The sequence below is a fragment of the Petromyzon marinus genome, chromosome 47 (genome assembly GCF_048934315.1).
Source record: "Petromyzon marinus isolate PM22_M1 ecotype Great Lakes invasive population chromosome 47, UKy_Petmar_22M1.pri1.0, whole genome shotgun sequence".
In the NCBI taxonomy this organism is placed as follows: domain Eukaryota; kingdom Metazoa; phylum Chordata; class Hyperoartia; order Petromyzontiformes; family Petromyzontidae; genus Petromyzon; species Petromyzon marinus.
The window spans coordinates 6,719,242-6,733,274 of NC_133713.1; the positions used below are offsets into that span (position 1 = coordinate 6,719,242).

Below are 14,033 nucleotides of genomic sequence, written 5' to 3' on the forward strand. Positions count from 1 at the left end.
GATCGCGTGGACTTGTTGTCGTGAGAGCACCAATGGCTCTGAGAGAGAGTGCACTGAAGGAGCCCAGGTAAAGCAAGAGGCATGTGAGCAGGAACACGTGTGGCGCGGTGAGCGGGGATTCAACGCGGAGCGATCATCAAAGGACGCTCTATTCGCGTTCAGTTTCAGCTCGAAGCTTCCAGATTTGTCGTTTGCTGGGTGGTGGAATGCTCGCGACGTGTCTGCGGCGATGCTGTTGCTTGTCGAGACGGCACCCGAGTCAGCCGGCGCCACAGTGGCGAGATGTTAACTGCCTCGCCTGGGGTACAGGAGGTTCGTGGGTTCGATCCCGACCCTGACGCCTGCTGTTGTATATTTGGGAGGTTACATGCCTCTCTCCCCGTGGTCGCTTGGATTTTTTTCCGGGTCCTCCGGTTTCCCCGCCCCCCCCCACCCCCCATGTTTAGGAACAGGCGTTGAGAATATTTATACATTTCCATATAAGTTACTTCGTTGAGTTATCATTTGTGGCCAGGTCACTTCTGAAAAATAGCTACATAGCTCAGTGGGCCTTACCTTGTAAATAAAAAAATAGTTTCGTAGGTTTTTTGAAGCAGTGCTTACACCTGTTTACAGCCCCGACTGAACCCGCAGTGTAAATTACACGTTCCCGTGGCAGGGGCGAGGCTCTTCATATTGGAGCCACAGCTGATTTCTCCACTATTTGTGTTCCTCCGAGTAAGAAACCCAGGAGGGATGATGGGTTGAGTCAACTGCCGGCCAGGGTTTGACCCCCCCCCCGCTCCGCGACCTTTCCGATTGCGAAGCCGCTCCCTCTACTGCCGAGCCGTGTGGCCTGGCGAGATGATGGGGCGAAAGGGGTGACATCACGTCGCGTACAGCAACAGGCAACGTGGATTTTAGGGGAGCGTTGGAGGCGGCGTGGAGGCATGCCGGACGCCCTGGTTGTACCCAAGTGATGGTGAAGCCCCCCCGGAGGAAGCCTTCACGATGACGTAGCGTCGGTGATCTCTCATCGAAAGAGCTGGCCTCCCGTAGAGTGAGACGTGGAGACTTTTTCCCATTGGGAACTTCGCACGAACATCATTCCCCCACTCCTCCCCGGAGATTCCTCAGTCACCCACCGCAGCCCCCTGCCCCTGTCCCAGCCCCCGTCGCCATACGCTCTTATACCAATCTATTTTACCAGGTAAGGCCTACTGAGCTATGTAGCTCTTTTTCAGAAGAGACCTGGCCACAAATGATAGCTCACTGAGGTGGCTTATCACTTGGACATTCATGGTAGTAGCCAGATACTCGAGATGCACGTCGATTCTAAATGTGGAGGCAAAAACCGGAGGACCCGGAGAAAAATCCACGAGTCAGCGGGGAGAACATCATGCAAACCCACGATCTCCTGTATATTAGGCGAGTTAATTAATATCTCGCCACCGTGATGGCGATGAGAGACACGCAAAGTCCAAATATACAACAGGCATCGTCAGGGTCGGGATCGGACCCACGACCTCCTGTATTCCAGACGAGGTAGTTAAGATCTCCTAGCCACCGTGGTGATGATGATGGTGATGGGAGAGAGACACGCAAACTCCAAATATACAGCAGGCGTCAGAGTCGGGATGGAACCCACGACCTCCTGTATACCAGGCGAGGGAGTTAACATCTCCTAGCCACCGTGGCGCCCCAGCCCTGGCGCTGACATCACCGAGACGATCTCTCCCTTCTTCCCTTGTTGTGAACCCCACATTTGGCACGCAGGAAATGTTAAAAGTGTCTTGACAGCTGGGCTTGGTGGTGGAAAATTCACCGAGCTCGCTGACCGCTTGCTTGTGTGAGCGTGTGTGGCCGTGTGTGGGGGGCGGTGGTGCAGTGGTTAGCGCCCTGCGCTATGAACCCCGGTGGCCCAAGTTCGATTCCCGCTCACGGCGACCAACAGCAATGATGACTATCTAAGCCGGCGCCGAGTCTCCCCGAGGCCGACTCGGCCTTAAATGAGTACTTAGCGCTGCGTGTGTAAACATCAGCACTGGGGATACAAAGGCGGCCAGGGCGTGGTGCTGACCACCCACCCCGTCGTGTTGCCGTGCCGGCCCTCGTTGGTGCTCGCTAACAGCACTTGCCCCGACAATCTGTCAAGGATGGGGGGGGGGGGGGGGGGGGGAAGATCTGTGTGTGTGTGTGTGTGAGTTTACTATACGGAGCGTGCACACTCAGTGTGTGTGTGTGTGGCACGCTCACATTGCAGGCCTCATGTGACTTCTTGCAACGCCTAAGCCTAATGGAACATTCAGATAAAATGACCGTGAACAGAAAACGAAAAAGGGGGAGGGTCTACAGGAAGGTTACACGGAGGTTACAAGTCTCGCTACACTCCACTAATTCATAACGTTTGACCTTGGTGTCGGTGCTGGAAGTGAAAATTGTAAATGAAACTCGCGCCGCGTGCTTGTTTGGTCTGCGCCTCCGTGTGCGCTACCGGCTGGAGTGGCGAGGCACGTTTAGAATGAATCGATCCGCTGTCTGCGCGTTCCCAACCCCAGTCGTGAAGGCAGCATGTTATTTAAACAGGACGAGTCGCCCGGGCCGATTAATGGAAAGGGCCGTTTAAATTGTGGGTGCCGCGGTGGCGAGATGGTTAACTACCTCGCTTGGTATACAGGAGGTCGTGGATTCGATCTCGACCGTGGTACGCCTTGAGTTTGCATGTTCTCCCCGTGCTCACGTGGAATTTTCCCCAGTTCCTCCGGTTTTCCCCTCCACGTTTAGAATCATGCTTTCAGAGTATTTGGCTGCTAGAAATGTCCACGTGTTAAGCCACTGGTAGCTCAGTGGGGCCTTTTCCTGTTAAAATAAACAAAATTGTTCAGTTAAAATCACACCGTCGTCGTCCATCGTGGGTATAAACGGCACGGCCGTTTGCGCGTCGTCGATTGGGGTCCTTGCCGCCACCTGTTCACGGCCGATTTTGCGCGTTTTTAGCGCCAGGTCAACCACGCGCTCCGTCTCCGAAGGTCGTGCTTGTCGACGCTTCCCGCTGGGTTTGCGACGTCGCTCAAAATCAGCTTTTCGGCTGTGCGCTTGGCGAGTTCAAGGTCGGCACCTGGATACACCGACGAGATGGTGTTCGTAAATCGTGTTGGGTTAGGTAAAACCGCCGTTTCTGAATTTGGTTCGGAGCAATTGCGTTTTGTGGGTTGTGGCAATTGGGGGGTGGGGGGGGGGGCGCCCGGTGGGTTAGCGGAAGCCGGCGGCCTTTGGTTCAATCCCCAGCTGTGGTTTGCGTTGCTCCAAAAGCGAAACCTGACCTTGGTCCTAGGTGCCATCCCCTTTATCAACATGCACGGATTAGTGCGGTGAAGAAGTATGGTCAAACCATCCCCATGGCCCATGGCTGACAATCCTGTGTGGGAAGGCCTTCGTGCAGCAGTGAATTGAAATGAAAGCCAAGAAAATGATTACATTTACTGTCGTTGTCATTTAACTTTTTTCAATTGAGCAATTTTCACGGAGACGTGTCGTAGCAGTGCAGTGTAAATAACTTGCCTTGCCGATGCACTGCTGGCTGAAGGGCTCCACCGCACCGTACTTCGCGGTAGTTTCATACCAAACGCCGATATACTCGCAGGCAGTTTGATTAACGATGGGTGCTTCTCGGTAAACAAGGCGGCGTTGGTCGACGTTATGTATTACGTTGAACCCTCTTTCGCAAAGAAGCGTCAGTTGACCCAACATTCGCCTGTTAACTGGTATTTGCTGAAACTCTCCGTTGGCCACGTTATACTATCGTGGAGTGGCGTGACGTTATCCCGGCAGCATTTAGATGTCTTTGATTTTCCAAGAACACCTCGTTCAGGCTGGGATGTACAATGGGCTCCACCTCAAAGGGTCTATTTATACGCGGCTAAGTGCACGTAAGCGCTGGGAAAGGGACTGGGTGCTAAGAGGCCTCCGCAATCAAACGCGGAAACTTTCCAAAGTAATATACATCAACGTCCGCGTTCTGTTCAGCGCGTGCGTGCGCGCGTGTGTAGATGCGCACGCCCGCTCGCTTATATTATTTGTGGATATTTAATTTTTTTTACTAACTTCATAATAATGTATTTTTTTCCAGGAAAGCAACACTGAGTCATAGGACTGGTTTTGAGGATGTTCCTGAATTGGGTTTTCTTTTTACTTGAGATGTTTTCAGACAATTCATGATGAGTGAGTGTGTGTGTAATGTTCGCGGGACGAAACCGGAGCACCCAGAAAGCCTTGCGCGAGGGGGAAACACTCAATCCCCGTACAGATGGAAACAGATGGCGATGAGTTGTATTGCTATCCTGCCCTATCCCGGTGAACCAGGGTGCATGACCACCACCTTAATGCTCACGGGAAGGGAGTTTCACAACATCCGTGTGCAGCGATCCACCGACCCTCGCCGCCTCCTCCGGCGCTGGATTCGAGGTGGCCACGTGCAGCAGCGTAGCCACCGCCACCGCCGCCCGGCTCCTTTAGTTTCGTTCCCTCCACCCCCCGTTCCCGGTCGTCCCCGCCGAACGCACGCCGCTCTCGGGCACCGCGATGGGAGTCGCTCGTCCTCCGCATAACGAAAGAGCCGTTGCTGAATGGAGCGATTTAAAAATAATCGCCGTGCCGCGTGACCGACTTCCGACGCTTCAGCTGGCGTGCGCCCGTACGCACGTGTTCCTAATGACATCATCGCTCGCTCGGTGTCCTGAAGTGGGCCCACATAGAAGCCGCGGGTCCCCGTCTAAATAAAGGGCTGACAATGCGATGTGACGAATAGGCTTGTGCGCAAGTGTGCGTGTGTACTAGCGTGTTTGTGTGCGCTACGAAACCGGTAACCCGAGTTCAATTACCGCTCACAGCCACCGACACCAGTGACGATTATATTATCTGAACCGGTCATGGGCCTCCCCTAGATCGACGCGGCTTCAAATGAGTACCTAGTGAAGTGTGTAAACATCGCCACTAGGGAGACAAAGGTGGCCGGGCGTGGTGTTGGTCACACACCCCCTCGTGTGCCGTGCTGGCCTTCGTAGGTGCCCGCTAACCGCTTTCTCCCCACAGTTTTTCAGGTTACATGGGGCGCGTTTGTGTACGTTCCTATGTGTCGTTATTGGTTTGATGCAATAGCTGAGCACGTAACATTCGTACAGTCGCACGGTCGCGCGTTGAACTCCCGGATCGGGTTGAGCTTGGCACATCGTCCCTCCGCCACCAACAAACACCGTTGCCCGCTCTGTGACCAATTCACGGGCGGCCGTGCCAACGGATTATGCCAAGCCTCTTTCCATGGAAAAGTGGAATATACGCCGCTGCCTCGGGAGTCGCCGACATGCGTGGGAGCTTCGACGTCGTCGTCCCCGGCGGCTTCGGCTTTTATTTCATTCCACTTCCTTGGCATGTGCCGCCGGCTTGCATGCCCCCCCACCTCCCCACATTCCCTCGGAGAGAACTGTGCGGCCTCCAGAACTGCTTTTTAGTGTTTAGTTTGTTGTCCTTTGTCCCCGCACCTCGGATTAGCACGGTCGGCTACGTACGGTGCGAATTAAGTTCAGCGTACATACGTACTCGCACAGGGACCCGTAGTTTGTTGTCCTACCCCCGCGCTCCTCCGACTAGCACGGTCGGCTACGTACGGTGCGAAAGAAGTTCAACGTACATCAAGAGAGCGACGTAGCACTCCTTGGTTGCGTGTTGGCGCAGGTGCCGGTCTGCATCGAGCGATAATTTTGCCGGTATCGTCCTCGTCCATCCTCCTCCTAAAACCTAAAGCCGAACTTTTTGTTTTCATTTCACCAGGTTAAGGCCCACTGAGCTAATATAGGTCTTTATCAGAAGCCACCTGGCCACAAATGATAGCTCAACGAAGTGGCTCATCATCGCGTGGACATTTATAGCAGCCAAATGCTCGGGACGCGTGTTGACTCTAAATGTGGCGGGGGGGGGGGGGGGGAAACTGGAAGACCCCAGATGAAAAAAAATAAATCCACGCGACCACTGGGAGAACATGCAAACTCGAAATATGTCAGCTTTGGGATGCCATCCAGTACCACGGACTGCCCTTCGCGGTGTCTCCGAAGCCCTTTCTTCTGGCCACCTCATGCGCAGGCTTCCTCCCACTTGTCAGTGCGTACAGGGGCGGGGCGCGGAGCACAATCGTGGCCTTCAAGTGCGCACAGCGTGGCACAAGCGCCGTGGTGACGTCACCGTCGCTTAGTGGCGAACGGCGGTCTTTGTTGTGGTTGTTGTTGTTGTTGTTGATGTGGGGCACAATCGTCACTGCGGGAGCGTGGCGTTTGTCTTGTGACTGCTCACGGACACTTTTGCGTTTCTATGCAAATTCAGGTCACCCAACGAACACCCGAAAGAGTTTGCGTCTTGCCATACGGGGGTACTCTCCCAAAGTGTGATGTTACAATGACGGACGGTGTATTGTTGTTCGGTCGTCGGAAAAGAGATTTGTCTTTAATGCCCGTCCAATTTTTATTTTTGCAACTGCACTTTTTTTTTTGTAAGTCCGATGAAAGTGACGCATTCTCAACGATGCTCAAAATACGGTTTGCAATTGTGTTGGATGCGTGCATTCGATTGTTAAATCCTTAAACGTATACCGTGCGCGTGTGCGCCGAGTGCTGCAGCAAATTTTGACCTTTGCTGTGCTACAAACAATTTTTTTACCTTTTTTTGTTTGTTTGGTACTTATCTCGCGTGCATTTCTTGGTGTACATATCTCGCTTTACGGAGAGTTGGCGTCATTCACTTATTTACACCGTGCACAATTTACCGGTCACTGCGGCTAAATGATGTAAGCGGCTCGCCTAGCAGAGGGGGCTTGCAGATTGCAGCGGCGGGCTGGCGGTTGGTGGGTGGGGGGTGAGGGTATGGATTAACGCGCGCCACACACACACACATACACGCGCTCCAAAGTCCCTGCCTTACAAGGCCCGTCTGCTGGCTCACTAACCCATCACCCTGTCGCCGGTCTACTGGATGGACGCGCACGCGCGCACACACACACAACAACGCACACACGCGCGCACATCCCATTTGTGTCCGTCACCGTGCAGCTGTCGCGCGCGCCCCCCCCCCCCCCCCGTGATGGGCGCTGAACCATCTTTTCCACGTGAATTGGCCGCCGAAGCAGCTCGAGCGTTTGAACCGCCGGACGCCTGGAAACCGGGCCGCTCGCTCGATCCCGGCCGATGGATCGAATCCTCCCCCCGCTTTGCCACCCTCTTCAGCCCTCCGGACGCGTCGGTTCAGAAGAAGCTCCCCCCCCCCCGGCACACGCCGGCGGAAGAGGGATGGGGGGGGTGCGGCAGGTCACCGCGTCCGCCCGACGTCGATGCCAAACGACCCTCGGTGCCGAGCGAGCGTCACGCGCCGCTCTGTACCCGTTCGCGGAAAGCGCTCCAAACCCCGGGCCCCAACCCCCCCCTGACGATTTCCGCTCTCCGTTTTCTGTCGTTCCTCCCGACCTCAGGTTAAGACGCCCCAGAGGAAGAAGGAGGAGGAGGAGGAGACTTGCGTCTGACTGTAAAACCAGCAGTGGCCTACCGTAGTGCATTTCAAACACACCGACCTCAGTGCCATCGTCCACCCGCGTCTCTGTGTGGGCGCGCCGTCTCGCCCGCCCGGGAGGAACTCCGCACGCCGTGCCCGCCCGCCCGCCCGCCCGCCCGCTCGCTCCTCCAATGAAAATCTCAGGACCTTTCTGTGCTTTTGTCATTGTCCTTCGTTCGCCAGCCAACACCCCCCCCCACCCACCCTCTCTCTCTCCACCACCGCCCAACCCCCGCCCCAAATGACTTTACGACCGAGAGGGGATAAAAAGGGGGAAAGGCTTTTGCCGCACACGTGGGTGTGGTGCAACGCATCGTACTACCCCGAAGCTCCCCGGCCAGCCCAGTGTGCTATTATCATAATTATTGTTGTTATATTGTTCCGATTGCTGCTTCTTCCTCTTCTTCTCCTTCTTCTCATGAACATCCTGTGAAGGCTTTCACGGTTTATTTGCGTGGCGGGGGGGGGGGGTGACTAACTAGACGACAGCAGTTTTGCATATCACGTTTTGCCCCAAAAGGTTCGTTGCCGTGGTACTGCTGATGAGATGTTGGGGGGTGGGGGGGGGGAGCGCGGGGGAGCGCCGATTAAGCGATAAATGAAAAAAAAATGTGCACGGATCGCCGCCCGCAGTGGTCCAAACCGCGTCCCGTGGCGTGCCGTTGGCCGCGCGCGAGGAATCGGCTCGGCAGTCTCCGAGAGCGCTCACCTCACCGATGATGCATTTTGTGATCCGTGCCTTTTACTGTGCAGTTGATGAGCAAGTCACACGACTGTCAACCAGCGATCGTCGCAGCAGCTGTGATCCAGTGCCCCCCCCCCACCACCACTTCCCGCCGCCGTCGCCCCTCTCCTCGCCCCCCCACCCCACACCTCCGCCCCCGTCACTTCTTCACGTCGTTCGCTCGTCGATTGTTAAGTTATGCAGAAACACTTCCTGGCCGCTGTGGAATCGTGCCTCTGGTGAACGGACTACCTCGGCGTTCGGGTTATCGGCCACCCTTGACTCTGGTACTGTGCTCCCCTCGTGGGAGCGGAAAGCCTTAAAAGGTCAACGAAACAAGTCACCCTTTCTTTTTTATTTGGAGGGGGGGGGGGGGATGGGTGAGGGGGGGGGGGTTAGCGGTAAGCTTTCCTTAGGAATCGTATCCGCGTACCGTTCAAAGACAAGCGTAGCTCCGCTTTCGTTGTGAACGGGGGGGGGGGGGGTGGGTGGTGATGGGTACGCGCGTGTGCGTGCTTGGGATCGCGTGCAAAATCCGACTTGAACAAAGTAACTTTTGGCCCGAAGTAATCGAGGGAGGGAGGGGGGGAGGGGGGAAAGACTAATCGCCAACAACGCGTGACTTTACAGACGAGGGCCGCCCCCGGCGACCGCCGTCGATTCAGTATTTTTTTGAAGAACACGTGAATTAATAAGCAGTTTTGTTAGTCGTCGGGCGGAAAGGCTGACCCAGGCCGACACCGCGAAATGATGCCAGGCACTCCCAATGCAACGCAAAATAACTCCCCCCCCCCCCCCACTCTGTACAGCCTCCCTGCCTCTCCCATGCATGTGCCTAAGTTCCACAGATGCTGCTGGGATTCTAAACTAAAACTAAACTGTGTATTTCACCAGGTAAGGCCCACTGAGCCGCTGTACAGCTCTTTTTCAGAAGCGACCTGGCCACATATGATGGCTCGGTGAAGTGGCTCGTCATCGCGTGGAACGTTATAGCAGCCCAAATGCTCTCGGCGCACGTTGAGTCTAAACGTGGAGGGAAAACCGGAGAAAAATCCACCCGACTACGAGGAGAACATGCAAACTCCAAATATACAGCAGCAGGTGTCGGGGTCGGGATCCAACCCACAACCTCCTACACGCCAGGCAAGGTAGTTAACATCTCACCATCGTGGCGCCCCTTACAATAACACAGCGGAAAATGTAACGGTACGGTTCTGCCAGCCAGTAAATCACATGCAGCGAGTTTGTTTTATTGGCTTATTTGGCGGTGGGGGGGGGGGGGAATTAAATGCCACAAGTGACGAACAAACAGATGAGTATAAGAAACAAGTTGTACGTTTTGTTTGCGTGGAGTCTTGTTTGGCCCCAGTTGAAAATGTGGCACCGTAAGGAAGCAAAATTTTGAGCTGAATGTGCTTCTTTATTGCTTGCATGAATCAATTTTGTATGAAAGTACCACTATAGAAAACGTAAAAAAAAATAGTTCGATTCCTGCAATGGAAAGGTTGTGCCCATAACTAACCCTAACCCTTGACCCGAATAGCGTAGTCCACGGAATGCATCGATGGTGTGTCAATAGCTGTGTCAATAGTTGTTAGAATATAATATTTTTCATCTTGTTATTGTACGTTCAGTCAACGGTTTGTTGGGGGGCGCAGATACTCAAGGACTGAAGACACTGGCTAAAAATTATTATATGCAACTTAAAAAAAAAAAGTTTCATTCAGTGCCGGACACTACGGTAATGTTCTCGTAGGCTACTTGATGCAATGTAAAAAAAAAATATTTTTAACTTGTTACGTTTCCCAAAAAAGTTAAAACAAAGTGAAAGAAAAAAACCGTTGTTGAATATATAGTGGCTTTGAAATAATGGGAGGGTGTAAACTTTAAATAACCCCCCTGAGTATTTGGCTTGGTGAGTTCTGAAGCGGTCTGTGTTGCAACGTTCTGATCGCTAGTTTTGGAAGTCGGTACCAGGTGGCGGGCAACCTGTTGCGGTGATGTTGGCGACGTTCGCGATGCCCGCGGCAGTGGCGGGCAAATCGGTTGTGGACCTGTGCGATAGAACTTGTGGATGATTCCGATTTTCTTGGATTGACGGCCACGCGGCCGACGGCTGGGTGAGATGAATTCTTGGGCGGAGGAGAGAAATTCAGTGCCGTGAGAGAGATGGGCGAGGGTTATGGGGCGGGGGGGTGGAAACAAAATGTGTTAAGAGTCGGATGACTTCTGATGTGCCGTCAAAAAAATACTCTTCTTCAAACGGGCGTTTAATAATGCTCACCCATGCCGAGTTTGGTACAGAAGTGTTCTTGTATGGTACAAATTAATAAACAAGATAACCTTTTGTATGACTGTATTCGTGAGTACGGGCCAATACTTTTTTTTTTAGAAATAGTTTTGCGGGGCCCTCCGTAATGTTGTAGTGTAAATTTGGTGGTACGGCAACAGTTTCTTATAAATGGTACGCGAGCAAATCGTCTGGTAAATCGAAATTCTCTACAAGACAGTCGCTCTTTCATGGGATTTGCATTTACCTAGGTGACTCCCACGATGACCAACGTGACCCATGTTAAGGTCTGAACGTGAACCGTTAAAGTGTACTAAAAAGCTGCGTTAAGGGCACGCTAAAGTATTATTCAGCCTTAGGACTATTATTTTTTGCAAGTTTCATATTTTGATACCCAAATTTCAATGTCTCTTTGATAAATAATGAAAAAGCCGTCAAAACTGACCACCAGATCATCTTTGCGACAACAACTAAATAACTCGGAATTGTGTCGCCGTTTCTTTCGGGCAGATGGTCCGTGATGCGTAAACACGAACGTGGTCGCCCGTTCCATTTCTGGCGTCGCAGCCGGCGTTTTGCTTTCCTTGCTGGATGTTAGCACGGCAGCGTGAATCGATGTGAAATGTTTGTCAGTGAAACCCGTTTGTCTTGGTAAGATGAAAAAAAAACTAAAGTTTTGAATTGCGGGCATGTTGAATTCTGTTCTCTTTTTTTAAACGCAGTTATGCATACAAATAACACAAACCTCACGTTTAACAAAAGGCCATAAAATGCTTTGCTATAGAGTCAAAGGTATATCAAATTTCAGGTATCGGTTGAGACAGGAGTCGTGCTGTATGTGTAGTTTCATAATTGCGGCGACAGACATGACAGATCATACACATGTTGATGTCGTTGAACCGCTGCTTTTTGTCTAGGTACTTAATAATAATTAATATGTATATATATTATGATCCGTCATTTGAATTTTTTAATACTTGGTTTGGTACTAACGTTTAATTCAGTTTACACGTGGACTAATTTATTTTTCTGCAAGAAAGCGTAGTTTTGCTGATCTATATAAAACAAGAAAACCCCAACACGCAAATTCACCTTTCGATTGTGTACAGCGGCGCGCATGTTGTTGTTGTTGTGTTACTTTGCAGCCGGGAAGGCCGGCAAAGAAGCCTGGCGTCCGATCTCTTTGTTCAAAAGAAATCTCCAACGCTTAAGGGGGTGTGTGTGTGTGTGGGGGTGTGATGTTGATGATTTTTGTTTATTTTAATCGCTGCAAAAAAAAATGATGAGAAATCTAAAACAATATATAACCAGATTTAGAAAATAAGGCATAGTTTTAATGCATTGTATTTTCTCAGTTTGTTACGAATGTTTATCTCGACTAAGGTTTAGCATGGATAATTAATGAAACGTTATTAAATTAACTTATCTTTCCGTGTCTCCCCATTGTAAATACGTTGTACATAGCTTACTTTGTTCTGCCCTCAAGTCCGATACGCGGCAGTTCCTCATATAATGGTGTAGTATGTTGGGTGGGTTCGACTACGATGTTTAACCCTGATGTAATGTAAATTAATGCAATAAAGGCATTGTTTTGGTGCAAAGCATGTTTCCAGTTTGCTTCATATTGCTGGACAATGACCCAGAGAAATGATTCCTGCTCCCTCTCCAGAGGGCCATGGAGCGTGAACGTGGATCAAAGAGAATAAAGAGCTCTGGCAATGTTTTTTCATGTTGATTTAAATATAATTCTTGTTCCGTCATGGGTCTATTTCTTAGATGTGCAAGAGCTGGGCCTTTGTCTCCCCAGTGGCGATGTTTACAAACCGCACCAGGTACTCACTTGAGGCCGAGTCAACCGAGGGGAGGCCACGGGACTGGTTCAGATATTCGTCACTGGTGTTGGCCTTGAGCGGGAATCGAACTCGGGTCACCGGGCTCGTAGCGCAGCGCGCTAACCACTGCACTACTGCTGTCCGATATGCATATAAACACGCACATTGCACACTTTCTATATTTCTGTATTATCAAAATGTTTTTTTTTACCTCATGGAGAAGGAACTTTTCATTTTGTTAGTTTCGTTTAATTCGTTACACTGGTCCCGATTAGCCAGTGTCCGAGCAATTTTACACGGCAGATTCGTGGGGGGGCTGCGTGAGCACAGTAGCAGCAACAAAAACACAAAATCAAGATTGCAGACGTGTACAACAGGGGGTCCTTAAGCCAAAGCACAGAGCTTACTTGCACCTGTACCTAACCTTCATTGGTGCCTCTTGCTCCCATAGAGAAATTAGATATGAGCAGTGGTGCTGGAACCGTGGGCAGAAGGGTAGGAAGAGGGAGATTTAATAGAAAGGCGAATTGTGTTGATTTGGTTAAAAAATAATAATTGAAGGAACTGGTCAGCATTAGCTTGTGCAAAAGAGAAAGGAGAAGCATATGATGAATGAAGGAGCTTATGAACGGTAGAAAATATCCTAGGGTTATTCCAGACATGAGCGAGAGTAGCAGAAAAAGATAGCAGGTGTGAGCATGGTTGAGTGCCTTTCTGTAAATTGTAAGGTGGTGTTTGAAGATTTGCGAGTGCATGGTAAGACCAGATTTTCTCCATGATCGCTCTGCCTTGCAGACAGTTTCCTTGAGTGCATGAAGCTCGTCGTTATACCAGGGTGAAGATTTCACCGCCGAGATCCAGCGTTATTTCTGGGGGCAAACTATCCAATATACTCATAATAAAGGTTTTTGGGTTAAATCGTGTTATTTATAAATGTGTCGTAACCCTCCACCAGCCGACATGGCCAATCAGCAAAAAAGTGTCACGTTGAGTAATCAAACTGTAAATGTGGATTCACTCTTCAACACATAGTGAACTAGTGAACTATTTGTCTTTTGTCAACGTGACACTTTTTTGCTGATTGGCCGTGTCGGGCGGTGGAGGGTTACGACACATTTAGAAATAACGCGATCTAACCCAAAAACCTTTTATTATGAATAATATTGGTCGCGAAAGCCTACGTGTTAAACTATCCAAAATACTTATTCTTAGTTTTTTCGGTAAAGTCAAAATACTGTTTAATATAGTACAGTATTGTAAACTTGGACCATGACATCCACAGGAAATGGGTATACTTCAGAGTGGTGACTTGAGAATTGCCGAGGAAAACATATCCAGAGTGATTGATTTTTGATTCCGAAATTTCATCTTGCACTTTACGATAGGATTACGTGGAGGAATCAGAAAATCGAACAGCACCGCAAAATGATTGTATAGTCCAGGATCAATAATTGATAAGTTGGTGACAAACGAGGTCAAGGATGTGTCCACGAATATGGGTCGGGGAATTAACATACCGAGTTAAATTAACATACCCAGTTAAATTTCGATTTAAAGCTTTCGTGACTGCAGGGATTCATCTTCTGGGTTCTTTCGGTAAAGTCTCGTATTTTATCTC

At 50.8% G+C, this 14,033-nt stretch overlaps 1 protein-coding gene across 1 annotated transcript in view; it reads left to right on the top strand.

The window, feature by feature from the left end:
• Nucleotides 1–12,184, top strand: part of LOC116952540 (insulin receptor substrate 1-B-like) — a 75,815-nt gene extending 63,631 nt beyond the window's left edge. Inside the window, exon 2 of the mRNA XM_032971972.2 lies at nt 7,490–12,184. Within this exon, the coding sequence (XP_032827863.2) occupies nt 7,490–7,494 (5 nt within the window). The 3' untranslated portion in view covers nt 7,495–12,184. The remainder of the gene's footprint in view (nt 1–7,489) is intronic.
• The last annotated feature ends 1,849 nt before the right edge of the window (nt 12,185–14,033 follow it).